Source organism: Lagenorhynchus albirostris, chromosome 11, assembly GCF_949774975.1.
Source record: "Lagenorhynchus albirostris chromosome 11, mLagAlb1.1, whole genome shotgun sequence".
NCBI classification, from domain to species: domain Eukaryota; kingdom Metazoa; phylum Chordata; class Mammalia; order Artiodactyla; family Delphinidae; genus Lagenorhynchus; species Lagenorhynchus albirostris.
This window is the reverse complement of record NC_083105.1, coordinates 49,107,760-49,134,093: the sequence shown is the minus strand read 5'-3', so window position 1 is coordinate 49,134,093 and position 26,334 is coordinate 49,107,760. Positions and strand designations below refer to the sequence as shown.

General features: G+C 44.6%; 1 protein-coding gene and 1 long non-coding RNA gene across 3 annotated transcripts; one reads left to right on the top strand and one right to left on the bottom strand.

Annotated features, from left to right (window-relative positions):
* Positions 1-275: 275 nt before the first annotated feature.
* On the bottom strand, positions 276-1,920 carry LOC132529158 (uncharacterized). Its single transcript, XR_009543386.1, has 3 exons — positions 1,825-1,920; positions 1,302-1,367; positions 276-1,204 (listed from the first exon to the last, which is right to left on the bottom strand). It is a non-coding gene; the product is annotated as an uncharacterized LOC132529158 (long non-coding RNA).
* Positions 1,921-2,422: 502 nt separating this feature from the next.
* On the top strand, positions 2,423-16,112 carry DYRK2 (dual specificity tyrosine phosphorylation regulated kinase 2). Of its 2 annotated transcripts, XM_060165471.1 has the most exons (3): positions 2,423-2,840; positions 3,435-3,583; positions 10,550-16,112. In XM_060165471.1, the coding sequence occupies exons 1-3, from the start codon at positions 2,792-2,794 to the stop codon at positions 12,155-12,157; spliced, it is 1,806 nt and encodes a 601-aa protein (XP_060021454.1). In that variant the 5' UTR covers positions 2,423-2,791; the 3' UTR covers positions 12,158-16,112. The 2 variants fall into 2 exon arrangements, with proteins under 2 accessions (XP_060021454.1, XP_060021455.1); XM_060165472.1 differs by lacking the exons at positions 2,423-2,840; positions 3,435-3,583 and adding an exon at positions 8,554-10,463.
* The last annotated feature ends 10,222 nt before the right edge of the window (positions 16,113-26,334 follow it).

Genomic DNA, 26,334 nt, shown 5'->3' with positions numbered 1-26,334 from the left:
GGTTGAGGCCATCAATATTTAATAAAATGAGAGAAATCCGAGCAATTGTAAATACTAATTTAGAGGTCAGCAAGAATATAATTTTGAAAGGTGTACCATTTATAATTAAAATAGCTAAAGATACTAGACTAAATGCAAATTTTCCTCAAGGTAAGAAACCAAAAGATAAAAAATTGAAATTGTACTTATCGTGTCATAAAACAACATATTAGGAAAAGTTCTCTAAACAAGCAGTTTTTCTTTGATTAAAGTTAATGATTCATTGTGTCCCTTTGTTTACAAAAAAAGTCAGTGTTCCTTTTCCTCATATTTAATGTGGAAATTAATATTTCTAATTTGGATTTCACAAACTATGACTTCCAGTAGTTAGCATTTTTCTTATTCATGAAAAAGCAGGAGAGTATTTAGCTTCTGTTGAAGTAAGGTAAGAATAATTTGAGCGAAAGCTGGGTCCCGTTATATTAAAATTGAATTTTTGGCTTCACATTTTTCATCTAAACATCAGTTGTATGGAACACTCATTAAGAAAAGGAAGACAGTATGAAAATAATTGTTTGAAAGGGAAGGAAGGAAAAGAGGTGTGATGTTTCTTAAAAGCCAAGGTAACACAGAGCAGAGTGAGATTAAACTGAGTCAGAAAATGAGTTCTAGCTTCAACTCTGCTGCTAAGTAATCCCTTTTCTTTTAGTTAATTCTGAACACTGAATATGTTTCCCCACGTGAATTTGAATGTGATCGTCTCTGATGACAAGCAAGGGGGAGTATCTCTTGCTGGGACCAGATCAGGTCATCACTCTTCTTTGTAAAGGTTTATTATTGGATTGATTGTTTCACTGTGTTTCTACTTTACTGGGAGAAGGATTTTTTAGAGGGACATATTACTATGCACAGTTCTACTCTTTGCCACCTGTTCCCTCTGCCAACACCCTCAGTCCTTGATGCCCCTGTAGGAGCCCTGGAGACTCTTGAGAGGGCCACACTGTAACTCTGAAACACTCATTTTGGGGCATTTGTATTTAGCTGAAGGTGATCTTGCTGGGAGGTTGCTATGACAATTTGCAAACAGTAGAGGCGACGGTCCCCATTCTGATTTGAGTCTGCACTAGCTCAGGCCTGCACACTTGGTCCAGCCAGGGGCGGCAGATAAACAGGACAGATCATAACGGACCCAGGTTCGCAGGAGAACTTCAGAAACCAGGCACGTCTGGAGAAGAAAGTGCAAGGCAAACTTTCGGTTCTGTCATCCGGAATTGCCGGGCTTCCCCTCGCCCCACTCCCGTTGAAGTCACAAAACCTGTGACCTTTGGACAAAGGCATGTGCCACAGACGACAGGACGCGGGTGTGAGATGGGCAGTAGTTCTTCAGTCTGCAAGGGAAAGAGAGGCTGTATATGGCAAATTCAAAGGACAGGGAAATTCTCCGTGTCTTGGATGGGAAGGGGAAAGAGACTTGTGTCTGGGGAGGAGAGGAATTAAAGGTGTCGCTCGGGAAGGTGTACCTCTCCCAGTGGCCGCGCAGGGGAAAGGCTCGGAGTTGTAAGGAAATGGGAGGCGTCTGTGATGTTTATTTTTGCCTAGCAACCCACAGCCAACTGCTTCCCCGGCAACCATCCACACGCGCCTCTCTGCATCCCCTTGTCCTAGAGACTGGAGAGCGGTCACTTGGTGTCAGTAAATCAGGGAGGGGCTGTGTGTGGTGGAGGTGGAGGTGGGAGGGCAGCCCCCTCCTTGGCCCACACTCGGGGTCCCCAAGCTAAGGCGCGGCCCTCCAACGGGCTGGACTTTCCTTACCGAGGTGACCCCCGGCACAACTAAGTTATTTACCTGATCAATTTGGGAGAGGAGGTGCTTAAGCCACTGGGACCCGGAAGGCGGTGGGGGGGCAGTATTGTCTGTGAGCAGCCATCAGGTTCGGAAAGCTGAAAATGCATATATGGTTGGGGGTGCGCTCGGAAGGGGAGGGGGGTCTCTGCAGCGATTTCGGTGGGAGGGAAGCAATGGTAGGTTGCGCTGCAGGGAAGGGGTGGGGTGCTGCAGGGGCGGGCGAGGCCGGGGAGGGGAGAAGGCCGTTAGCAGGGGCAACCGTGCAGAAGGCCGGAGGGGGAGGCCAAGGGCGAGCGGAGGCTGCAGAGTTTTCGGGGGAGTGGAGGGGTGGCTATGCCGACGACTGGGGTGCGTGCTGGGGAGGAGTGGGTGGGAGGGACTCCGGTGGGCGGCTGGGTCGGGGAGGGTGTGCGCGGGAGTCTGTGGCCGGGCCTGGGGTGGGGTGGGGAGTCCGGGGGCGGGGCCTGCCCGGCGGCAGAGGGAGCGGGGGCGGGGCTGCCCTTCCCGGCCGCGCGGTGCGCGGGCGCCTGGCGAGTGTGCGCGGGGGCGCGCGTGCGCGGGCCCGGGAGGAGGCTCCCGAACCAGTCGGCCGAGGCGGCGCAGCCAGCTACCCCGCGCCCTATGTGAGGGAATCGGGGAGGCCCGCGGCGCGCCGGGGAGGGCGAGGCATGTGCACGGGCCGGAGGGTGCTGCGGCCGCCCGAGGAAGAGGAGGACGGCGGCGGCGGCGAGGAGAGCGGGGGGCTCGCGGCGGCGGGCCCGGGCCGAGGGGATGCAGCGGACTGTGTGTGTCTGGCTGTAGCTGACGGGAGGCGGCGAGGAGGCGCCGGAGATCCGCGAGAGGGGCGACCAGGAGGCGCGGCGGTGGCGGCCGCGAGAAGTAGCAGCAGGACGGGCGGCGGCGGCGGCGGCGGCAGAGACGGAGACGGAGACGGCAGCCCTGAGATGCATTTTCCTCTCCAGCGGCCATGTTAACCAGGAAACCTTCGGCCGCCGCTCCCGCCGCCTACCCGACCGGTAAGGAGGCCCGGGCCCCGCGCCGCCCCGGGCGCGCAGCCCCGCGGCCCCCGGGCCAGCCCTCGTGGCGCGGGCTCCCGCTACCAGCGGGACCTCGAACAAAGTCTGCGCCGCGGCGGGGCGGCGCGGGGTCCCCCGGGCGGACGGCGCGCCCTCGCCTCGGCTCCGCTCATTGTTACACGCGAGCTCCGAGGCTCCTCCGAGCCGGCCGGGGGCCGTCCCGGGCCTCCCCCGCCCGGGACTTGGCCTGGCGGCGGCGCCCGGGTCGGCATTCCAGCCCAACTCCAGGCCTGCGGCCTCCCGCAACGTGAGCCGCCGGCCCGCGCCCGGCCCGGCTCCACCAACGGGTCGCGAACTCGCTTGCGCGCCAGGGGCCCGACTTAACTTTGCAGCCGCCTGAGCCCCGCCCCGCGGGAGTGCCGGGTGTCTGCGTCCCCGGCCTCCTGCCGCTCCGGGACGCCCGCGTTCACGGTCCCCGGCTCTGCCCCGGGGAGAGCGGGCTCGGCAGCCTGGAGGGGTGGGGCGGGGCCACCGGGTCCGGGTGACTTTCTCCCCCTTGACCCTCTTTTGTCTCCTCCCGCGCGTGGCTGCCAGGCCGAGGAGGGGACAGCGCCGTTCGCCAGCTTCAGGCTTCCCCGGGGCTCGGTGCGGGGGCTCCCCGGAGCGGAGTGGGGACCGGCCCGCCCTCCCCCATCGCCCTGCCACCGCTCCGGGCCAGCAACGCTGCCACCGCAGCCCACACGGTAAGACCCAGGCCGCGGGCGGCGGGGGGAGAGGGGCGGGAGGGGTCCGGGGCACAGGCACCCGGACTTGGGGGATAATGCGGCCGGGAGAGGGTAGAGAGGTCGAAGTGCGAGTGTCTCCACGCCAGTGGCCTCTCCGGGACGCCGCCCTCTGGAACTTGAGCGAGCCCAAAGCTGCAGCCACAAAGGAGGATTCGTGGCGTGGGCCCCTCACTTCCCCTCCGGAGCCCGCCCACCCCTGCGATCCTCTTCCTCGGAACTTCCTCCTGGTCGCTTTCCTTCTCTCTTCGCTCCCCACCACCCCCCCCTTTTTATTCCGTCCTTGCTTCCTCGAGCTCCTTTTCCCTGACCCGATAAACATCCCTGCCCCTCCACCACCACGTTGGGTAGTGGGTATTTATAGAAACAGATATGTGTTAGGGGACAGCCAGGCCGTCCTGCCCGGAAAATCGATGCCCCAAAGAGCATCCCGGGCCTGGCTCTACCCAGCAGGGAGCACCGACAGTTGTCCTCCGCGTGTGGAAGCATGTTTTACGAGTGCTACAGGTTTGAGCACAGCAGAAATTGTAATTAACATTAACAAAAATAAGAGCCGCAGCGGCAGTCAAAACAACGCGCCACCCCTGTAGGATTCTGCAGTTGGATATTATTGAAAAGAAAAGGGCCAGCTTTGCCTCGGAAGGAGGTGGGAAGGGATGGGCACCTGACAGGTGCCGTGGTCCCTCAGAGGGCCAAGAGGGAACTGGGAGCTCGGCGCGGGACTGGTGGCTGCAGAGATCAGCAAGCTGGGCTTGATTTCAGTACGTACGTTTTCTCGCCTCCCAGAGAGAGCCCTTGGATGGTGGCTGACAGCCTAGGGGAGATGTGCCCTGGAGGAGTTGATGGCTTCCAATGTCTTGTTTACGATTCGATCTTCCAGAGGAACTGCCTAAGATGGTTCTGTATGAGGGGTGCTTGCTAAGGTTATGGCTTTGGTTGCCAAGTGAAAGTTAAGTTCTTGCAGAAAAGGCCATTTCTAGCCTTCAGAGGAGCAGCTCTGAGGGTCATGTGTTATGGGGAAACTTGTTTATGGGGAGAATTTATAAGCGGATGGCTAGAATGGAATATTTTCTCTTAGACCTGGACATCTGTGCACAGTTCCCCAGGAACATGTTTTCTTCTTACATTTTCTTTCTCTCTCTCCTCCTCTTTCTGTTTCTCCTGACACATCTAGACCCAGGGGCTAGGAATTCACTGCGCAGAAGTTAACCAATCTGTTGGGCTGTGGTTAATGGAAGAGCATCAGTAGGCTGTTGATTCTGTGTGTTAGAGTTGAATGTTCTTGTCACAGTGATGTTTTAGTTGAGAAATTGCCATTGGGTTTAGGTGTTTCAGTTTGGTTTGGAATCATCTGACAATTTGGAAAATATAACATCCAGTTTTTTTCCATGTGTGAATCACATGAATTGGTATGACCTGGAAAAGAAATACTACTTGGTTTGCATCCGGCTTCCAGTTATATAAGGGTGGGCTTTGCTTGATCAGAGCCTCTTTGCAACTGAAATATGTAATGAGATGACAGAAAATGATACTAGAGGAATAGCCTGTGGTGGAGCAGAAATGAGAAGATGTGTGGGTGCTTCTCGGGACTCCTAATGATGGTGCTTGTATTTTGCGGTGGTATCTACCAGATTTACCTGTGTTTAACTTACCTAAACTTCAGTAAACTGTTGATCACTAGAAGCTTGGTTTTGAAAGTGTGAATTTGTGTTTTGGTTGTTCTTTAGTTTTGATTTTATTTGCAGAGCATTGCGGACTTCCTCAAACAGGCAAGTAAAAGGACCACAGAGTTTATCTGGTTCTACTCCTTCATTTTACAGATGAGGAAAGAGTCAGACAAGTGAACTGGTTTGGTCAAGACTCCTGAGCCAACTCCTATCAAGGCTGGAGCTAAAGCCCAGGCCCTCCTGAGTCCAGCTTTAACACACTGCTGACTGCTAATTCTAGGAAATTGTATTAGTTTTGTTATAAATGCGAGAACCTTAGCAGATCCATGTGTCCATATGTCTTTCAGGTTTTTGTAAGCTTTTAGTTTTTAATTTCACAGCAGTTACAACTAGGAAGAGCTATTTTTGAATGGGTGGGGGGAAGGGCATTATGGAGAGGAAAATAATCTCGTTGTGTTTGCCCATGTTTTCTCTTGTAAATGATGCAGTAGGTAAATAAACATATGACTATAGGGATTATAAACTTCGGAATTTATCTAGTGCATTGCCCTTTTGTACCCTATCTCCATGGATATATTATACTTAGTCATTTTATCTCTGTCCTAAAAGTGTACCCAGTAACTATTTTGATTCCTATTAGTTTTTTTTTTCTTTTTAATGTTGTATGGGAGATATTAATGTGCTTATTTTTTAAATTCTGAAATATTAGTATTGTATCACTTTCATAACTGTTTAACATTTAAAGCACTCTCCAATTACCGGTTTTACCTTTATAAGATAATAGGAGTCAAAGAAGAATGAATATTCCCATTTAAAAAACAGTAATGTTTGATAGAAGAAAAAGACATTTGATTCAGGGCCACACAGACCGTCAGTGTGTTTGAGGAGGAGCTAGAATTCCGATCTTTTTGGACTCAGTTCTATTCCCATAACACTATACAGCATTTCTAAGATGACTTCAGCAAAGTTTTAAAACTCCCAGAAATGTTAGCACAGTGAAGTATGTGCTGTTTTCCCTTTTATTTTTGGAAGAGATTAAAACTACCAAATTGACTAGACTATTGTTCTTACATAATTTTTAATGCTAAAATGTGTCGTGGTCAAAGAGGGCTTTTGGGGGTCTCTCTGCTTCAACCCATACGTTGTAGGTATCTAACAATTACATTCATTCAGTATTTGTAAATTTGAGAGGCACTGTGCTAGGTAGGCATTGGCAAATAGGTAAAAGTGAGTGAGAGGTTTTAAACATTCTTAAGTTTATGGTGTTGTCCTGGCATATGTCTTGTGGAAATGTTTTGGCATTTCTAGGGCTTTTTTCCTCCCTTTTTATAGATCAGTTAATTGTGCTTCCGACCTGGGTTGTGATTGTAGAGTCCCACAGTGTTTAAGACTCAAAATCCTCCTTTACTAGAGCCTCTAAAATGAATCTCCCTAACATCTGGAAAGTTTTTAAGATTCCACATGTCACTTTTAGGTGTTTAGTTGATCTCTTCTGCTGCAAGTACTCTTTAATGGGCTGTCATTTGCTTCCAAGTCTCTGCCGATGCAATGCAAGCCTAACATCTTGTGACTTGGGTCACTGGAGACAAGTCCCAATTCCCTGGGTGTTAACTTCATGTTTTCTTATGAAGGTACAAAGATAGTTCTTAAGAATAACTCAGAGACGTGAGAGTTAGTTCTTCCACTCAACAGAAATTGACTGAGTACTTCCTGTATGTTGGGTTTATGTCAATAAGGACTTAAAAAGATAAGAGGTGACCCCACCCTGGAATTGTTCACAGCCAGGTGGGTACATCAGGTGTGAAAACAGGTATGTAAAACGAAATAAGTGTTTTAATATATCAGTGCTCTGTGAGCACCCTGGAAGGGAAAGGGACCATTTCACAGAAGAGGTGAGAGTTGAACTGCGCATTGAAGGGTGAGTATGAGTTTACCATGTAGTCCTGGTTAGGAAGGAGATTCCAAGCAGCATTTGGAAAGGGCAATAACTTTAGCTCTCCTTTACTCAATACTATACTAAGCACTCTATATCTTTTACCTTATTTAATCCTCCTAATGGCCCTAATGAGGTCGCTTTGTTACCTTCTTTTTACAGATAAGGACACTGAGGTTTAGAGAGATTAAGTAAATTGACCAAGGTGACACAGTTAGTAAGTGGTGGAGCTGGGATTCATTTCCCATGCATCTAATTGAAAGTCCCTGGACACCTAACCATTATGAAACATAACCTCCCCAAAAACAGAGTGTAAAAGAGCGTGGTGTCTCCATGGGTCTTGGGGAATCCAGCTTATTCTCGGAGAGAATATGACAGTGGTGGGTGACACTGGAAGGACTTGGGTCATATAGGCTCTGCATTTGAGAACCTCATGTTCTTGCCTGTGAGGTCTCATATTATCTGTGGAAATGGGGTGCCTGTGTGGGCCTTAAGCAAAAGCAAGGGCAGTGTCAGAGTGACACTTTTCAGTGGTAACTCCAGAAGCACCGTGGAGAGAAGAGACTTGAGGAATTCTAGACTTAGAAGCAAGGGGACATGTTAAGAGGCTGCTTCGGTTGTCGCAGTGAGAGACAGCAGGGGTGTGAGGTGAGGCAGCGTGGATGGAGGGGAGTGGGGTAGATAGGAATGACGGGCCTCCGCGGTGACTTGGGGAGGTGTGGGAGACATGGAGACAGAGTGATTATTCGGGGGTGAAGCCTTTTGTTGACCAGAAATTGAGGGTTGTGGGAGGAGGAAATGGTTTTGGTAGAAAAAGCGTGAGTTGAGTTTGAGTTGCTTGTGGGAAAGGTAGCTGATCTGGAGTTGGATACAGGGGGTCTTGAGCTCGGGAGACATAAATCGGGCTCCTTTTAGCTAGAGGTGTACATGGGGCGGATGTCAGCCCCTGGGGGGTTGCTGGAGCCCTGGCTGTGGTCATAGTCGACCAGGGAGAGTTATGGGAGTGAGAAGCCTCCAGCCACTTGAGGCTTGAACCCTGGGGAACTCTGGAAGCCTTCTTCGTTGCTGTTGTGGAGGAGACCAAGAGAAGGTAGTTGGAAAGACAGGAGGTGATCCAGTTAATTGGCAAACTCTCTTTAGTTCTAGTCACTCAGCTTTTTTTTGATGATATTTTGAATTATGCAGAACATTAAAATTGCTCTTGCAAAAATAAGTTGGTTTCTGAAGCTCAGAACGTTTTACTTTGTCCTCTTTTTAGGAGTTCCTAAAGCCTCAACGTTAATTGTGTCCCCAGTGAAGCCTCATGCTTTTTGTAGCATGTATGCTGGTTTTTCTTCTGAAATCTCTCCAAGCTGCCCTGAAGAGAATGGTTCTCTGGGAGACATATATTTCTAATTTCAGGTCCTTTTATTCCCGGGTGCTTGGAAGACCGTAGTGGAGAGGAGGAGAGGTTCAGAGACTGAGGCTTGGGAACAAAAATCCATGGACAAGCCTGTACTATTTTGTATATACCCAGGGCTTCCTGATGCCTTTTTATGAACTGCTTTGCTTCTGGCATAGAACGAGGATAAAATAACCTGTCCAGCTACCTGACAGAAGATAAGTTCACTTAGCGTGGAATATCATCTGTGAGTTTAATAAAAGGGTTCAACTAGAAGTCTTCCAGAAATCTGAGAAATAAAATCTCTCAATGAAGTCATACTTCAGCAAGTCCCAAGTACTATACTATATTCTACTTTGTTTTAGAAGATTGCAGAGAGAAAGTGCAGGCCTCAGATAGTCCCTGTGTCTGCTGTGTGTCAGTTAAGGAAAATTTGAAGGTCTTGGTCTCCTAGTAAGAAGGACTTGGAATTTCATTTTATAATCCAGGTAGTCCCAAACCACTTCCTGAATTATATTACATATACAGAGCACTTCTACGCATTTAGTGACACGTAAAGCCCGAGAGGTAGGATTTCGGAGGAGTTGATGGGAAAAATACTGATAGTAGAGGACTTCAGCTAGTTGATTGTAAGCTCCTGAAGGGCAGGGACTCTGCCACATGTGTGGTTAGACCTCAGCTGACACTGGCTGAAGGAATGAGTTGGATTGTGAGAGGCAAGTTGATCTTTAAGCTTTCATGTAAAAATCATCTAGTGGGATGCTTTTAAGACTTGTGAGTGATTGTCTGAGGCTGGCAAGAATTCCTAACTGGGAGGGGATCCTGGCTGCAAGTCCTCTTCTACCCCTCACCTCTTGGCCATAACAATGCTTGAAAGAAATCCCCAGTAGATTCTCAGTAGGAAGGCTGGGGCCCCTTGGCCTATGCCGTCAGTTTTGTTCAGACAGGAATGTTTGTGGATGGCATGTGTGCCTGAAATAGAAATTGCTACTTTGTATTCCTTGTCAGAGAGCTGAGTATCCCAGCAGCCTGGAGAAACACAGGTCTTGAGAGAGCCAAGCCATTGACCAAAGGAAGGCCCAAAAGAGGGTGGCGGTTGGCTTGTGGGGCTGAATGGCCTTAAATGGTCATCACAGCCAGTGAAGCCCAGAAACTTAAAAATAGGTTTGGGGTTTACAAGATGCTACAGAGTGCATGTCTACATGGGAATCTTTCCAGCCTAAAAGTACAGTTTTCTTTGCTTCTGGATCATGCACTTTCCTAGGTGTAATTAGTTCGATTTTCAGGTAGTGGAGAAGACCGAGAATGAAGTGTTCTCAGAATAGAGCTAAACACTGGAGAAGGAGTAGTAAACAAGACCGGCCTGGTCCCTGCCCTCACGATAATAGAGAAGCTACTAAGTGAAGTGTGAAAAATGTTATGGTCTGGGGGCGGGAGAGCCAGTAGAGTGCCGACGTGTTCATGCTTTTTCTGTGTCCTCTTTCATCTTGATATCAAGTATGGGCTGCATTGCACCTCTGTGATATCCCAGGCCCTGTGCTGAATCTTAGGTAGAGAATGACGAGCAAGAAGCATGGTCTCTGCCTCCACTGAGGACTTACTCTAAGAACCCTGAAAACACGTACAGCAAACTCTTTGTTACGTGTAGCAGCTGTGGGGGTCTTTTTCTTCTGGATCCCAACTTTGATCGCCTTCCCCAGCCCCCCAACCTCTTCTGCCTTTACTTCTGTCTGAGGCTGTCCACGTCACATCCGCTCTCCCTGCCGGGGTGTTCGTGAGGTCCCTCCTGCGTGCACAACTCTTTCCATTTAAGAAACCTGAATCTGGCTGTAAATTCAAACCAGATTGGATTTTGTAAAGGTGAGGGTGGGCGCCGATTTATAAAATATCCCTTTTGAACAGCCAGACCTCTTCCATTCTCTTGATGTTCCCTTTCTGAATTACAGATTGGCGGCAGTAAGCACACAATGAATGACCACCTACACGTCGGCAGCCACAGCCATGGACAGATCCAGGTTCAGCAGCTGTTTGAGGATAACAGTAACAAGCGGACAGTGCTCACAACACAACCAAATGGGCTTACAACGGTGGGCAAAACGGGGTTGCCGGTGGTGCCGGAGCGGCAGCTGGAGAGCATCCACAGGCGGCAGGGGAGCTCCACCTCTCTGAAGTCTCTGGAAGGCGTGGGGAAGGTGAAAGCCATCCCCATGACACCCGAGCAAGCGATGAAGCAATACATGCAAAAACTAAGCAGCTTCGAACACCATGAGATTTTCAGCTACCCTGAAATATACTTCTTGGGTCCAAACGCAAAGAAGCGCCAGGGCGTGACAGGCGGACCGAACAATGGTGGCTACGACGATGACCAGGGATCCTACGTGCAGGTGCCTCACGATCACGTGGCTTACAGGTACGAGGTCCTCAAGGTCATTGGGAAGGGGAGCTTTGGGCAGGTGGTCAAGGCCTATGACCACAAAGTCCACCAGCACGTGGCCCTGAAGATGGTGAGGAACGAGAAGCGTTTCCACCGGCAGGCGGCCGAGGAGATCCGCATCCTGGAGCACCTGCGGAAGCAGGACAAGGACAACACCATGAACGTCATCCACATGCTGGAGAACTTCACCTTCCGCAACCACATCTGCATGACGTTCGAGCTGCTCAGCATGAACCTCTACGAGCTCATCAAGAAGAACAAGTTCCAGGGCTTCAGCCTGCCTTTGGTTCGCAAGTTCGCCCACTCCATCCTGCAGTGCCTGGATGCTTTGCACAAAAACAGGATAATTCACTGTGACTTGAAGCCCGAGAACATTTTACTGAAGCAGCAGGGTAGAAGCGGGATTAAAGTGATTGATTTTGGCTCCAGTTGTTACGAGCATCAGCGGGTCTACACGTACATCCAGTCCCGTTTTTACCGGGCCCCGGAAGTGATCCTCGGCGCCAGGTACGGCATGCCCATCGACATGTGGAGCCTGGGCTGCATCCTCGCGGAGCTCCTGACTGGTTACCCCCTGTTGCCTGGGGAGGATGAAGGGGACCAGCTGGCCTGTATGATTGAACTGCTGGGCATGCCCTCCCAGAAACTGCTGGATGCGTCCAAGCGAGCCAAAAATTTTGTGAGCTCCAAGGGTTATCCCCGTTACTGCACTGTCACGACTCTCTCAGACGGCTCCGTGGTTCTCAACGGAGGCCGTTCCCGGAGAGGGAAACTGAGGGGCCCACCGGAGAGCAGAGAGTGGGGGAATGCACTGAAGGGGTGTGACGATCCCCTTTTCCTCGACTTCTTAAAACAGTGTTTAGAATGGGATCCTGCGGTTCGCATGACCCCTGGCCAGGCTTTGCGGCATCCCTGGCTGAGGAGGCGGCTGCCAAAGCCTCCGACGGGGGAGAAGACGTCAGTGAAAAGGATCACCGAGAGCACTGGTGCTATCACATCCATTTCCAAGTTACCTCCACCTTCCAGCTCAGCCTCCAAACTGAGGACTAATTTGGCACAGATGACAGATGCCAATGGGAATATTCAGCAGAGGACAGTGTTGCCAAAACTTGTTAGCTGAGCTCAGTGCCCCGATGCTGGTAATTCTGAAAGATAACGACATTGCTGAGCCTTACTGGGTTGAAAAGGAGTAGCTCAGACCTGTTTTTATTTGCTCAATAACTCGACTCATTTGTATCTTTTTGGCACTTATTTTAATGTAAGGAGGTTGTTTGTTTTGTTTTTATAAAATACATGGGGACAATGCTTTAAGTTTTTATACTTTCTGAAACTTTTTGTGTTCTAAAAGTACGATGAGCCTTACTGTATTTAGTGTGGCAGAGTAATAAACATCAGTGGCAGGCCATTGATTACGTCATGACTGCCGCGCATCTACAGATTGGTGTCAAAGACGTTCACTATGTGTTCATGGTTCATAGTATATTCTCCCCAAGGTGATTGCCTCCGAAGGCCCCCCCTTCTCTCTCCACGCTTCAGGTTCATGCACAGGTGCAGCCTGTCCTGCTTCCGTTTTCCATAAGTTACCCAGGTGGTAGTGATGGTGGGAGGAGAATGGTCAGGATGAAAATGATATTCTAAGAAAAACTGCACCTTAGAGATTTTTCCCTAAAATAGTGCTCAGAGACAAAATAAAATCCCCACAGTTGAAATGCCCAGTTAGCATTCTGACATTCTAACGGCCGGCCAAGCAGACCTGGTGGATGAATGGAAACGTGTGTTCCTCCAGATTCTCCAATGTGATCAGCGAGCTGTTTTGCAAAGAAGCCTTGTTTAACAAAATTGGTTTTGCACCTAAATTTAGAAATGTATTACGTGAACTGTTCCTCCCCTCTCTTTGCTCTTCTCCCTGCTGTTCTTCTTTCACCACACATCTGTTGCTTGCATTTAATTCCTTTTTCTTCCTTCAAATATATATCCCAGACTCCTGATACAGAAGAGAGACATTTTAGCTGTGATTATGACCATCTTTTCATATTCCACTTTAAAAAAGAACAGCCTAGCTACTTAAGGTGGGGATTTCCATAGTTCCAAAGACGGTTTAGCAGATTAGACTGAGTTCACACTTTTCACGTGCCACAGTAAGGTTCTCTTAGCCTGGGAGAGCATCAACTCTTTAAAAAGAGAGAGTTGAAAATCCTCTTCGTGAACAGACGTCATTGTGCTTGTTCAGCAAGGCCAATTTTAACAACAGATTCGAAGGAGGAAAAGTTCAGCCTCAAGTGAAATGGTTTGATTTGCTCTATGCATCATTAGAAGAACCACAGACATTACATTCCTCTGTTTTATTTTACTTTCGTTTGGATTGCACTGATTGTTTTTGTGGGAATGACACTTTACCTGGAAAAGTAACTGAGAGTTAGGTAAAAGAATATTTTCTCCTCTGAATAATAATTATTTTCACAGTGAAAATTTCAGTATTTTATCACTAATGTATGAGCAGTGGTATATATCAATTTCAAGGCACGTGGAAAAAATTTTTTAGTATGTGCAATTTAATATAGAAAGATTTCTGCCTGTTTGGACAATAGGTTTTGGGTAGTATAAATTAGGATAAATACTCTTTTATATGCACAGATATTATTGTATTGATTGCCTGTAAATTGATTTACGAGTACTTAAAGCATGGTCCCCAGCGAGGCCAAGAAAGTTTCCGGTTAAGTTCTTTTAATATTAATCCTACAGTTTCTCTTTTAAGAAAAAAAAGGTAGTTTTGAACAAAACACTTCACTTATCTTGAGGCTTTGTCAGTTGATGGTGGAGAAAAATGCTCAGGAACTATTACAGATATTTGCCAAAAAAATCAGTAATAAGATTAGCTTATTAATAAGATAGTGGTGTTGATATTTGCTTTACTATTTAAGGGTGTCACTGATAAATTAATTTATACTTCTGTTTCTAGAAATTATAGCTTCTATCCCCTAGTCAAATTCTTTAGCCTGTTGTACACATTTCTTGTGTAATCTGTGGAAGTGCAATAATGTTAGTAAGTTGCATTTTAAATGATGCTCATGTGATGATACCCCCCAATCAGTGGCTTATAGAATTTAAAGATTGTGTATTTATTATTAAAATTCTGGCTTAAAGGCATAAGAAGCGGCTTTGTAAAACCACAAGCCTCCTAAGATGGTTAGCGTCTTTAAGTCATTAAAATAAACAAAACATTAAGGCTGTTTTCCCCTTCCAGTGTTCCTCTTCCATCGTATCCACTCTTGAGAGATTTTCACTTTTAGTTTTAAATATATGAACCTGAGCCTGCCATTAATATAAATATCCCTATAAAATGATTATCCGTGTGAAAATTTATAAATGGGCTAATACTGCTTGTCTTCTCCCTCACCACACAAAACTGGTCCTTAAGATGCCAACAGTGCATTTGTGACTATCTCTACTCACAAATGTAACCGGAAACTTTTAAGCCAAACTATAATGTGCAGCACTATTGGGGCTCCCCCAACACCGCACCCCCTAAATACAGGGAAATTTCCCTTATTCACAAGAGCCGCCATGTTCAGTGTTTAGTGATAGAGCTGCTTTTTAATTCTAGCTTAGCTATAATGTCAAGAAAACCCAACAAAACTGTTGCATCCTTGTGATTTTAAAACACAAATGAAGGGCTCCGATAGGCTACTAGGAGTTGGCTTGGAAACAGTCCTTGGTCTCACAGGTTACCATTGTCTAGGGATGTCTGAGCTGTTTTCAGATTTAGGAAGAGCACAGTGTGGTCTTGTCTTCGGTTGCGGTCTCATCTGGCTCCGTTTCTTGCACCCCCAGAGCGTGCATTACCACTTAAGTATTGCTACAACAGTGGAACAACAGTGATGCAAGACAGTGTAGATTAACAGTAGAGGAGAAATTGTGCCCTTAGTGATAACAATGTGCCTTTTGTTCTGAATGCCATGTTGTAGGGCATGCATTTTTTGGCCTCTTTAACTCTTTGAATACTAGATGGAACCCACCTCTGCAAAGATACATCTGTCTTAAACATCCAGTTACTTACAGGCCTTAATAGAAACCATAAGGCGCGCGTCATCGTCAGGCACCGAGAAAGGTAACCACTGGTTAGTTACACAGGGAATTCCTATGTTTAAGGGGTTAAAGATGGTCTTTGTTGTATCTTAACATCAGACTGATTTTTTAAACGATATTTTTTTTTGTTATGCTAACACTAGACAAAAATCAACTGTATTTGTAAAAATTTACCTCAAACCATTTAATTTTATAGTGTGATTAATCCCAGGGCATTTGGTATGAACCAAAGTGCATTCCTTTTATATGTGCCTGGCTCTAGTAAGGATGGCCAGGGATTTTTACAATTTGGGTGCAAGGCACTTAAGCCACTTTTAAACTTACTAGGTGGTTTGGAGTCATGTGGAAGGACTCCATCAGAATGTTAGGAAACACTTTAGGCATCAGTAGCATTGGGCCATATTGGAATCTTCAAAGTGTGAATTATTTTCAAGAGAGCATTCGTTTTTGTAATTTTTTTCATCAAGAATATTCTGGTAAGCAGAAGACTTTAAACAAAAAACTGATTAGGTTGGTAAAGGTTTTAATATTGCCCAACATAATGCTGTGGTAGCATTAAAAAAAAAATAGTATTTGTGAACTCTGTTTCTTAGGGGCTTGTACATCTCTCTGCTATGGACATAGATAAAATGAATTGTAACTATACTCAGCTCAACTGCTACAGTTATGTCTAGACAGTGGCTTGGGTTTCTATCGAGCAACAACTTAGACACGTGACTGTAATATGCTGCAACTGTGTGTACTGAAAATATGTGAAAATGGTTGAATGTGGACTGTGTATATATGTATGTAAAAATTTCTGTGGGATGCTGCTCTCGCCACTTAACATGAAATATGTTCTAGTGGATTTTAATCCTAGTGGCCAGTTCTATGATACTGTATGTATTGTACAGCTGATGACAGGAGTAAGACTGTTCAGTGAATATTTGTTAAATTTTATTGTCGTGGCCAGAGATAATTTCAGAATAAAATTTTAATGTCCTACCTTACTTTTCTCCCCTTTTCTAACTATAATTTTACTCCTGATCTATTTCTGGTATTAGTCTTGGTCTGGTAGCCTGCAGAGAGTTTAGAATACAAACATTTTTCAGCAATCACTGATTTTCTTTTATTAGTTCAATATAAATGTACAAATTCCAAGTCAGAAAGACTAAAGTTTTAATAGGTAACTCTTTCTTTTCTCAGGATATTCTGTTCTTCTACCTTTAGTATTTCTGTGTTAATTTTCCTTTATAGAGCCTCTGCTATGTTCTCTATCGTATAGATCTAGTATCTTGCTAGAACTTCAAAAAAACACTTTTTTTAACCTTCAAGTTGATAGTTAAGCTGTTGGAGCAGAGTCTAAATTATTTCCCACCAGTCTTCATTCTTTCCTGTACGCAAGTCCTGGTAAATTACTCTTCTGTGCTCTCACCACCTCCCCCATAGGCTTTTTAATGCTTAACGCTTTTGCAGTTCTCCTACTTGGTGGTCTCTTTGGTTCACATTTTTGGGAGTTTTAGTGGCTCCTCTAGTCATGGCTGGATCAGAAAATAAGGCCTGTGAACTGCAACTAGCTCATGATTTGTCAAGTTCAGTTAATACCAAGCTAAGAGTTTACTCACGGATGACAACAAGCAGATGCTCTGGAAATTTGTCAGACATGTGCAGGGATATTATGTAGACAAATATTTCCCACTTGTGGAAAGAACTACCTCACGTTTTTATTTACACCCCTGCTGCCACCAACAGTCAAGGAATTACTTATTGTGGCTTCCTGCAGCAGAAGTGGGATTTGCTAAAACAAGGGCGTACTGTAGGGGTTCCCAATCCCAGACTTGGTTTTATCATAGCCCAGGTCATAGACTTTCATAATTGCTTCTTTCGCTTCTCAGAGTTCTTACCCGGTGAAAAAATACCAACCAACCGAGAAACCCAATATATTTAGATATAAATTTTTAAGAGATGTACATTATGTATAAGTTGAAAGTTGATGCTAAAGCAGCAATTTAAATTTAAAATATTGTCCAGATCTGGCTGAGCAGATGAGAGTTCCCCACTCATTCTCTATCACCAGATCTTCTCAAAGCTCTTTCTTAAATTGATGTATGTTACATCCTATTGAATTTCTGTGCTCTTCCCTTTTGGAATAAATAACTACACAAATAAATATTCTTGGAACCTCAAAGTTGCCTTCAAACTAGCACTGGCAGATGTTCCTAGCTGGCATTGGTATTGGTCTTTTAGAGAAAAGGGAAATCAGTTTATTTTCTGTTTTGGAAAGAGAGCGTTGAGAGAGAGATTTGAAGAAAGGGTATTTGTGACTTTTCATTGTTGTTTTAAAAAAGTTTGAATTACACTGCGTTTCCTTTGGGCCATTAGGCAAATAAACCCTTGTCATTAGTGATGCTTAACACCTTCCAAAATGAAAAATGACTTGCCAGTGTGTTACACATACATAAGAAAACTGCATCTTACTGCAAAGGATTTGGTTTATTTGTTTTGACTTTCTCTTAGTGTTTTGCTGTGGTCATATCCTTAATATCTGTGCGACATTTCATGTATATGGGGGGGAAGGGACATAATTGCCATTCCTTTGCATCTCAAGGAAGTTTAATGAGCAAACTAATGAATTAATATTCATTCCTCCGAGGAAAGCTGACATTTTAGGAGTATTAAGCAGCCATCTATAATAGGGAGCAGCAGGATATATAATAACTCTCACGTGTTCCAGGGCATTGCTCCTTACGAAGAAAGCTTCCCGGATCTCATGGTGTTGTATGAACATCAGTTCAGCCTTCTACATCCCTGTGAGCTATAATTACCCTCATTTGATATTTGAGGAAACTGAAGTGACTTGCTCCAAAGTGACCTTGCAAAAGCAATTTGGGCCTCAGGTTGCAATCAGATAAAGAACTTTGGTCTTGGACAGTAAAAGAAAATCCCTAATTGTACATCACAGCCAAAAATTTAGAAAGGGGAGAAAATTTGAGCTAGCAGTGGGCATTTCTATTATTTGAATAAATTGTATCGGTTTCCAGGAATATTTTTTAAAAGGGGAGAGAAACTACAAAAAAACTGAGAACTAGAGCATCTTAGTCTCTTTTGGCTCATCTGATAACTAAAATGCATTGTGTACACACCCCTCAGTTAATTTAAGACAGAGGGACTTATATTGCCATATGTGGGGAGATTAATTAACTGCAGTGGTTTTATTCTTTAGTTTTTTGTTCTTAAAATATGCTTTTTACATTTGAATATATGAAAATATTTTTGACTTGTTACTAAATCTCAGGGATTAAAAGTTAAATTTTACTGACTGTAGCAGCAGGTAAATCTCTTAAATTCAAACTTACTCAGGCTTCCTCTCCTTTGCCTCCCTCTTTAAGAAAAATAGAATGCCGGCCAGGGAAATATATAAAAATTAAAATTCCAAATACAATTTTAAAATACCAAATTGTGAATAAATCAATTTTACAAACAGAAATATTGTGTCTTTCCTTGCTTTTTATCCCAAATTATTTCCCCTCCTAAGTTTGAGGAGTTTTAAGTATCTAGACTATTTCTTGTAAAAATGAAGTGTGTTATTTGCAAAACAAAAACGCATGAGCAGGCTCAGGTCGTTTAAAGTAAGAGCTTATTGAATTGCTTTCAGTTGTCTGGGGGCAAATGTGATTAGTGTACAAGCAATTTGTGTACAATGTGATTAGTGTACAAGATGTACAGGGAATAAGTGTATGGGTAAGTTTGGGCTGATTTTTTATCCTTTTATCTGAAGAGGGAAACCCAACCTAATTTCCCCCTTCCCTAGAATTCAATTCTTTGGAAATTTTGGCTTGAGTAGGCTTAAATTTAAAAAAACAAAACCAAAGCACCTGTAGCATCCATCTTATAATCTCTATTGTAGATTCCATTCATTTGTCAAATATTTATTAAATGCCTACTACATGCCAGGTATTATTTAGGCACTAATGATATATATTAGTGAACAAAACAGACATAGTACTATCTTTACGGTTTTTAGACTGGTTGGGAAGGCATTACACAAGTATATATGAAAAAAATACATATTTGCAAATGTAATAAGAGCTGTGAAGGGAAAGCACGTGGTGCTGCGCGCGTGGATAATGGAAGGGGGGAGGTTGCATTGTCTTGTATGGATCAAGAATGGCTTCCCTAGTGAACGAAGAGCTTTTGAGCTGAGGAAGGAGATCATGGACAGAAACGCTGGGCTAAGGAAGCAAGGTGTGTGTGAGCAATTAGAGGTAGGTCCTTGCAGCTGGCGGCACTCGCAAGAACCACAAGAATGAGAGAACTTGGTGGGACGTGAAGGGAGCTAGTCGGGCCCCAGGCCATGCCAAGCCTTGTAGGTGCTGTCAAAGGTTTTGGTCTTTATCCTATGTGCAAGCAACCACGGGATATTGAGGAAAATGCTCCCTGGCTGTCTTTAGCAGAATGTGCTGAGAAGGGTCAGAGCAGATGAAGGAAGACCAATGTGAAGTGTTTGCAAGAGACGGCAGATTAGACCAAAGGGCAGGGATGCAGATTTAGAAAGAGGATGGATTGGAGGGCTTTGGGGATGCGGAAATATTCAGGTAGAAATAATGGTGGGGTTTCTTGGTGCATAAAATGTAGCTGTTGCTCTTGCTGAAACTTGAGGCCTTTGAGTCAAATTTCATTTATTAATTCAATTAAATTTTTCTCAGGAATTTTATGTTTAAAAAAGAGTTTGTAAAAAAGAAAAAAAAAAAAAAAAGATGGGAAAAGGGGATTATGGAGGTCAGCTAAGCCAAAAAACTTAGGCCAGCCTGGGAGAAGGCAGCGTAGACCACGTTGAGGAGTTGGGAATTTGTTCTGATTTGCCCCACGAAGCCATTGAAGCATTTAAAGCAGATTTTTAAACAGTCATTCAGATTTCCTGTGGAAAAACACTGGAGGGGAGCCAAGTGGAAATGGTGAGCCTTCATGAGACAGTGGGGCCCTAACTGCCTGAGAGAGTGATAGGATTAACAATGGCCTGACACCATGGGTTCTGTTTAGGGAGTGAAGTGACTCCCTAGCTTCTAGGGGGTTAGAAGACCATGCAGGTTTCTGAGGGTACCATTTGTGTTGTTATTTTTATAATTAGAGTAGCATAGACTGAAAAAAAATGTGTGTTTAAAAATATGACTATATAAAAATTACAGACAAGTCAAAGGTTTTTTGCTGACAACTTTGAGAGAGGACTATTTGACTATAAAATCTAAAGGTGCACAGATTCAATTTAATTAATCTATAAGGACTTTTTAAATCACTAAGGAAAACACACTAATAAACCAGTGAAATAAGTGGACAAATGACATGTTTGAAAATTTTATGTGAGAAATATAAGTAGACCCTCCCCCCCAAAATTTAAAATTGTGACTCAAACTAATGTAAATTAAAGCAATGAATTATTTTTCTTGAACCCATGAAGTTTCAATAATTAATAAAACAACAATCCTCCATGCTAGCAAGGGTGTGGGATGGCACAAAACATTCATTTGTTTCTACTGGAGTGTAATTAGCAGAACCTTTCTGGAGGGCAACTTGGCGACCTGCATGAAGAGCTTTAGAAAATCTCACTTGCTTTTACCTACTTGCTTTTACCTCCTGGAATTCTACTTCCAGGAGTATATCTCAGAATAATCCATGATGTAAACAAAGATTTATGCACAAGGATAATCATAATTATATCTAGCACTACAAACTAAGGAAAAAAACTTGCATCCATCAACAGAGGATTGCTTAATAAAGTATGAGAAATTTATGTTTTCATGGACAAAAAGTTCACATTGACATATTAAGGCAAAAACTCCCCCCTCCAAAAATAAAATAGGACACAAAACTGAATGCCCTTTCCTCCAAAAGAGGCAGAGGCAGAGAGATGGCATAGGAAAAACGAAGGGAAGTAGACGAGTGTTTTAACAGGGAGCTGATTTTAGTTTTAATTTCCTTTAGATATTTTTTATCAATTTTCACAATGAGCATTCACATTTTATTTATTTATTTTTTAAACCCAATATGTTATTAAGAAAAAAAATTGTAAAGGAAGAAGAAATAAAAGAAGAAGAAGAGGAAGTTGGCTATGGACCCAGTGAGCACTTTAATCATGGGGAGGAAGTTCACTTCTGGTCTCACTGACCCATCCCGGGACCATTTCAGCTCATACCCCTTGCTGTGCTCTTTCTCACCTCCAGTTTCCACCACCTGGAATGTAGTTCTCCTCCTTTTCTCGGCCTGGCTAACTCCTGCTGTCTTTCGGTCTCAGGTGGCCATGCTTCCCCTACCCACCCTGTTCGCTACCTCACTCAGGCCTCCCCAGGCTGGCTGGGCTGCCCCCGCTGCATCACCCACAAGCCCTGCTCTCATAGACCTTCAACTTCCTCATTAGCACTGGTTTGACTATTAGCCTTTATGTCCCATGAGGGCAGGGACTGCCTATCTTGCTTACCACGGTATCCCCAGGGACAAGTATAGAGTTTGGGGCAAAATGGGGCCTCAGTACAAATTCTTGAGTAAGTAAAAGTGCTTGGAGAGGGTCAAAGAGAGATGTGTGCACAGGGTTTCAGGAGAGTGCAGGAAATGGAGTGTTCTATCAAGTGGCTAAGGAGGAAGCCTGCGAGAGGAAATGGTGTGGTGGGCGCAGATCCACTCCCAAAGGACGGTGGTGAATGTGGGTAGACGCAGAGAAAGACGATTGGCAAAGGTGGATCAAATGAGAATCTTTTTCCAAGTAGGCAAAAGTAACTCAGACTATGGCAACTTCTTCTACTTAAATTCTCCAATATCCTCTCATCATACTGGTAAAATGGGCAATTTCCTTGTCATTACTTCGAAGCCCTCCACCATCTGTCTCTTTCCAACCTTATTTGATTCCATTCTCCCTGGCTCAGTATGCTGCAGCCCCACCTGTCTTCTTGTGCTCCCTGGATGTCTCAATCTCATTCCTGCCTCAGGACATTGTACTTCCTGCTTCCTCTGCTGAAATACTTCTCCCCTCTTTGTGGGATGCTTGACACATCTAACCATTCATTAGCTCTGACTCTACTGCTCAGATAGCACTTCCCTGACTACCCTACCAATGCCCATTCCCCCACCCCCAGTCCCTCTCCATCGTACTACCCTGTTTTATTTTCTATAAAGCATGTATCAGTACCTGGAATTATCTTGTTTGTGTGTTTAATGATCGTTTATTGTCTCCCTCATTAAGTGCAACTCACTTACATTAGACTAAAAATCATACTAGTTCTTGCTCTCTCTGTATTTCCTATTGCCTTAAATGGTGCTTGGCACAAAATAGGTCCTCCATAAATATTTGCTATTGAGACTAAAGTCTATGTATGTTTTGAGGAAGTGAGGAAGAAGATGGTAGAGAGGGAGAAATGAGAAATATTACAGGTCAGGAAGGCAAATAGATATCATTTTTGACGCCAACCCTGAATGCTTGATAGTGGCTACCTAGAATCTTGCCCTAAGACTGTAAAGTTTCCTCTGGGTTCATAGGAAATAATGCTATGATTGATTAGCAATGTCTGCCATGGCCATAGGAAAGGTTTCAGAGTCGAATAGACTTTTCTGTATTCCAGTGGGCATTGCCTCAATTCTTATCTTGATGCATGGATGTTGTGCTCAGGACATGGCCAAGACTAGATCTTAGTTAATGTATAGGTGTTTGGTTTTCTCTTTTCCTTTAGGAACCAACATAACAGGAAGAGCATAAATGCTTTTATATCAGTACAGCTTACTAATTTGTTCTTTAATAAGACATTTGTATGCGTGTGTGTGTGTTCAGTGGGATAGGAGAAGGACAAGAAAGTATTTCCTTGTTGTCATAATCTCCTTTCTTTTAGACTCTCATTGTTGGATCTTTCGGGTGATAGGAGAATGGTGGCTAATTCTGGGTAAAAATTTACTGCCAAGCCTCTGGCCAGCAGTAAGAGGTGGTCTAGTAGAGCTGACATGGAGGAAGCTGCATATTTTCGTTTTTCAGATACTTGCTGTCTGCTCTTAGGCTTGGGATCCGCAAATTTCTTACTCCCTGAGCTAATTATTTCCTCTCGAGAACAGTAAGGCCTTTTATCAAGATGGCCACATCCTTGTGTGTCCTGACACACAAATGATGAATAATGAGCCTGATTAACCCAGTGACCTTCCTGAACGATAAAAGGGAAATATGCACATGGGAGGTTTTGCCTGCTCTGGGAATCAGCTTCTCCCTGGACTTTTCAGACGCACACTCCTTTATAACAAAGAGTGTACTGCGCTCATTTCTTGTCTTTTTCATGCATCGTAAGCTCTCCAAACTTGGATTTTAAAACCCAGTACAGAGTGCTTGACCCCCAGGCCCTTCCCCAGGATCTGCTCAGCACACACCATTTAACAGTATTCAGATTAACCCCTGGGTGCCCACGAGTCATCTCAGTGTTGCAACCATCACAGCCCCAAGGTCTAGAGGGCCCGACAACACTGCCGCCTCCACCTTTTACTCTAAGTGCTCGCGTTGATCTTCCCCTGAACCAGTGCCAGAGAGGAAGGGAAGTCGGTCCTCTGTTTGGAAGCGGCCCAAGCATCAATGACAACCACTTTGGGGAAAAAGGCCAAAGAGCCACTGTCCCACACAGCGTCATTCCTCTTCCCAGTCCTATCTGTGATCACCCACCATTGCCCCCTTATTTGCCCTCAGGAGCATATTATGGGGGGCTGCGATTCAAAGCACAGCCCTGTGGCAGGCAGAATAATGGCTCTACCAGATATGTCCACGTCCTAATTCCCAGAGCCTGTGAATATGTTAGATGACATGATGTTATGGACTGAACTGTGTCTCCCTCCCCCTAAAATTCATATGTTGGAACTTGTGATATTGTGATAAAATAAGAAATATGTCCTTGGTCTTAGTCCCCAGTTTCTGACACAAGAGCTTCTAAAACCCTGGGAATCCCCATCGTGATAAGAATGTCTTTTTTATGCTAATGAGATGACTGGTGACTAGGGGCCCCTAGATGGTGTCAGCATAAGGGCTGGTCACTGGCAAGACCAAGGTGTGAACTTTCAGGCTGCCCCCTGACCTCAGCGGAGGGGAGAGTGGCTGGAGAGTGAGTTAATAAATTATGATGCCTATATGTGACAAAGCCTCTGTAAAAATCGCCCAACTATAGGCTTTGGAGAGCTTCTGGGTCGGTGAATGCATCCATATGCAGGGAGGTTGGTGCACCCTAACCTCCAAAGAACAGAAGCTTCTGTGCTTGGGACCCTTCTAGACCTCACCCTATTGCCTTTTCATCTGGCTGATCATCTGTATCTTTTATACTATCCTTTATAATGAACTGGCAAACTTAAGTGTTTCCCTGAATTCTGTGAGCCTTTATAGCAAATTGAAACTGGGGAGGGAGTGGTAGGAACCCCCAACTTATAGCAGGTTGGTCCGAAGTACAGGTGACAGCTTGGGACTTATGACTGGTGTCTAAAGTGGGAACTGTCTTGTGGGACTGAGCTCTTAACCTATGGAGTCTGCACTGCCTCCAGGAGCTAGTGTCAGAATTGAATTAAGTTGCAGACACCTAGTTAGTGTCTGGAGAGTTGAAGAATTGGGTTGTTCATAAGGGAAAAACCCCATCCTTTTGGTAGAAGGAGTATTGGAAGTAGAGGAACAGTTTTCTTTGGTAAGCCCTAACTGTCAGTGTGACATCATTGGAGATCGAGCCTTTGAGAAGGTAATGAGGATTAAGTGAGGCCATGAGGGTACGACCCTAGTCCCATGGGAATAGTGTACTTATAAGAAGAGAAAGAGATAGCAGAGCTTTCTCTCTCTCTCTCTGCACACATGGAGGAAAGGTCATGTGAAGACTCAGGGAGAAGGCACCTGTCTGCAAACCAAGGAGAGAGGCCTCACTAGACACTAATCCTGCCGGCACCTTGATCTTGGACTTCCTAGCCTTAAACCTCCAGAACTGTGAAAAAAATAAATTTTTGTTGTTTAAGCCACCCTGTCTGTGGTGTTCTGTTATGGCAGCCAGAGCAGACTATACACATGACAAAGGAGGATTAAAGTTGTAGATGGAATTAAGGTTGTTAATCAGTTGATCTTGAGATGGGGAGATTACTGTGGATTATCCAGGTAGGCCCAATATAATCAAAAGGGTCCTTAAAAATGGAAAGAGGCAGAAGAAGAGAGTCAGAGGAAGATATAATTATTGTTTATTAGTTTAGAGAGATTTAAAGAAGAATCTCCTCCAGCTTTAAAGATGGAGGAAGGGAGCCACGAGCCAAGGAATGCAGGCAGCCTCTAGAAGCTGGAAAAGGCAAAGACATGCATTCTGTCCTAGAGTTTCCAGAAAGTAATGCAGTCCTGCTGACACTTTGATTTTAGCTCAGTGATACTCGGGTCAAACTTTTAATCTCCAGAACTGTAAGATCATAAATTTGCGTTGTTTTAAGCCATGAAGTTTACAGTAATTTGTTGCAACACCTAGAGAAGATCAGTATAAGTATGTTAAGACATAATATCTATTAATACTTTTAAAATTATATTTTGGATATACATGTATATTTGGGATTCATTTCCTCCTGGAAAAAAACCTGATGTGGAGAACAATAAAATGACAAAGTGTATTCTGTCTTGAACCCAAATAAACTGCTGCTTGTTTGGGTTCAAGACAGAACCGATAAGTGGAACCAAGAAGTATAAACACTGCTCTTCCAGTTTACCTGCTTTGCCAAAACTAAAACTCACAATAAGCAAAAATATTAAAGGATTCTCTATTTAAATGTAATTCACTATTTAAATAGGGCAAAATTTTTTTTGTATTTTATTTTATTTTTTTATACAGCAGGTTCTCATTAGTTATCTTTTTTATACATATTGGTGTATATATGTCAATCCCAATCTCCCATAAATAGGGCAAATTTTAAGGAAACATAATACCTGCCTTTTGAATAGGTACTTTTGAATAACAGTTAATTCTGTCCTTTATCGATCGTTATTTTTGAGAGTGTGTGTGTGATTCCTCAGGGACCAGTTGTGGCTTCAGGGTGCACAGCTACTGAAGACAGCTTCCCATTACTGGATTTTGAAGGATGGCTTCCCCATTCTTTCTGGCTTTCTATTCCCTCTTGTCAGTAATAATCTGTTTTCATTAGTTGTTTAAAAACAACAACAACCCTTACAACTATGCTGATCTCCAAAAGGCCAACTTTCTAAGTATGCCTGGTTCC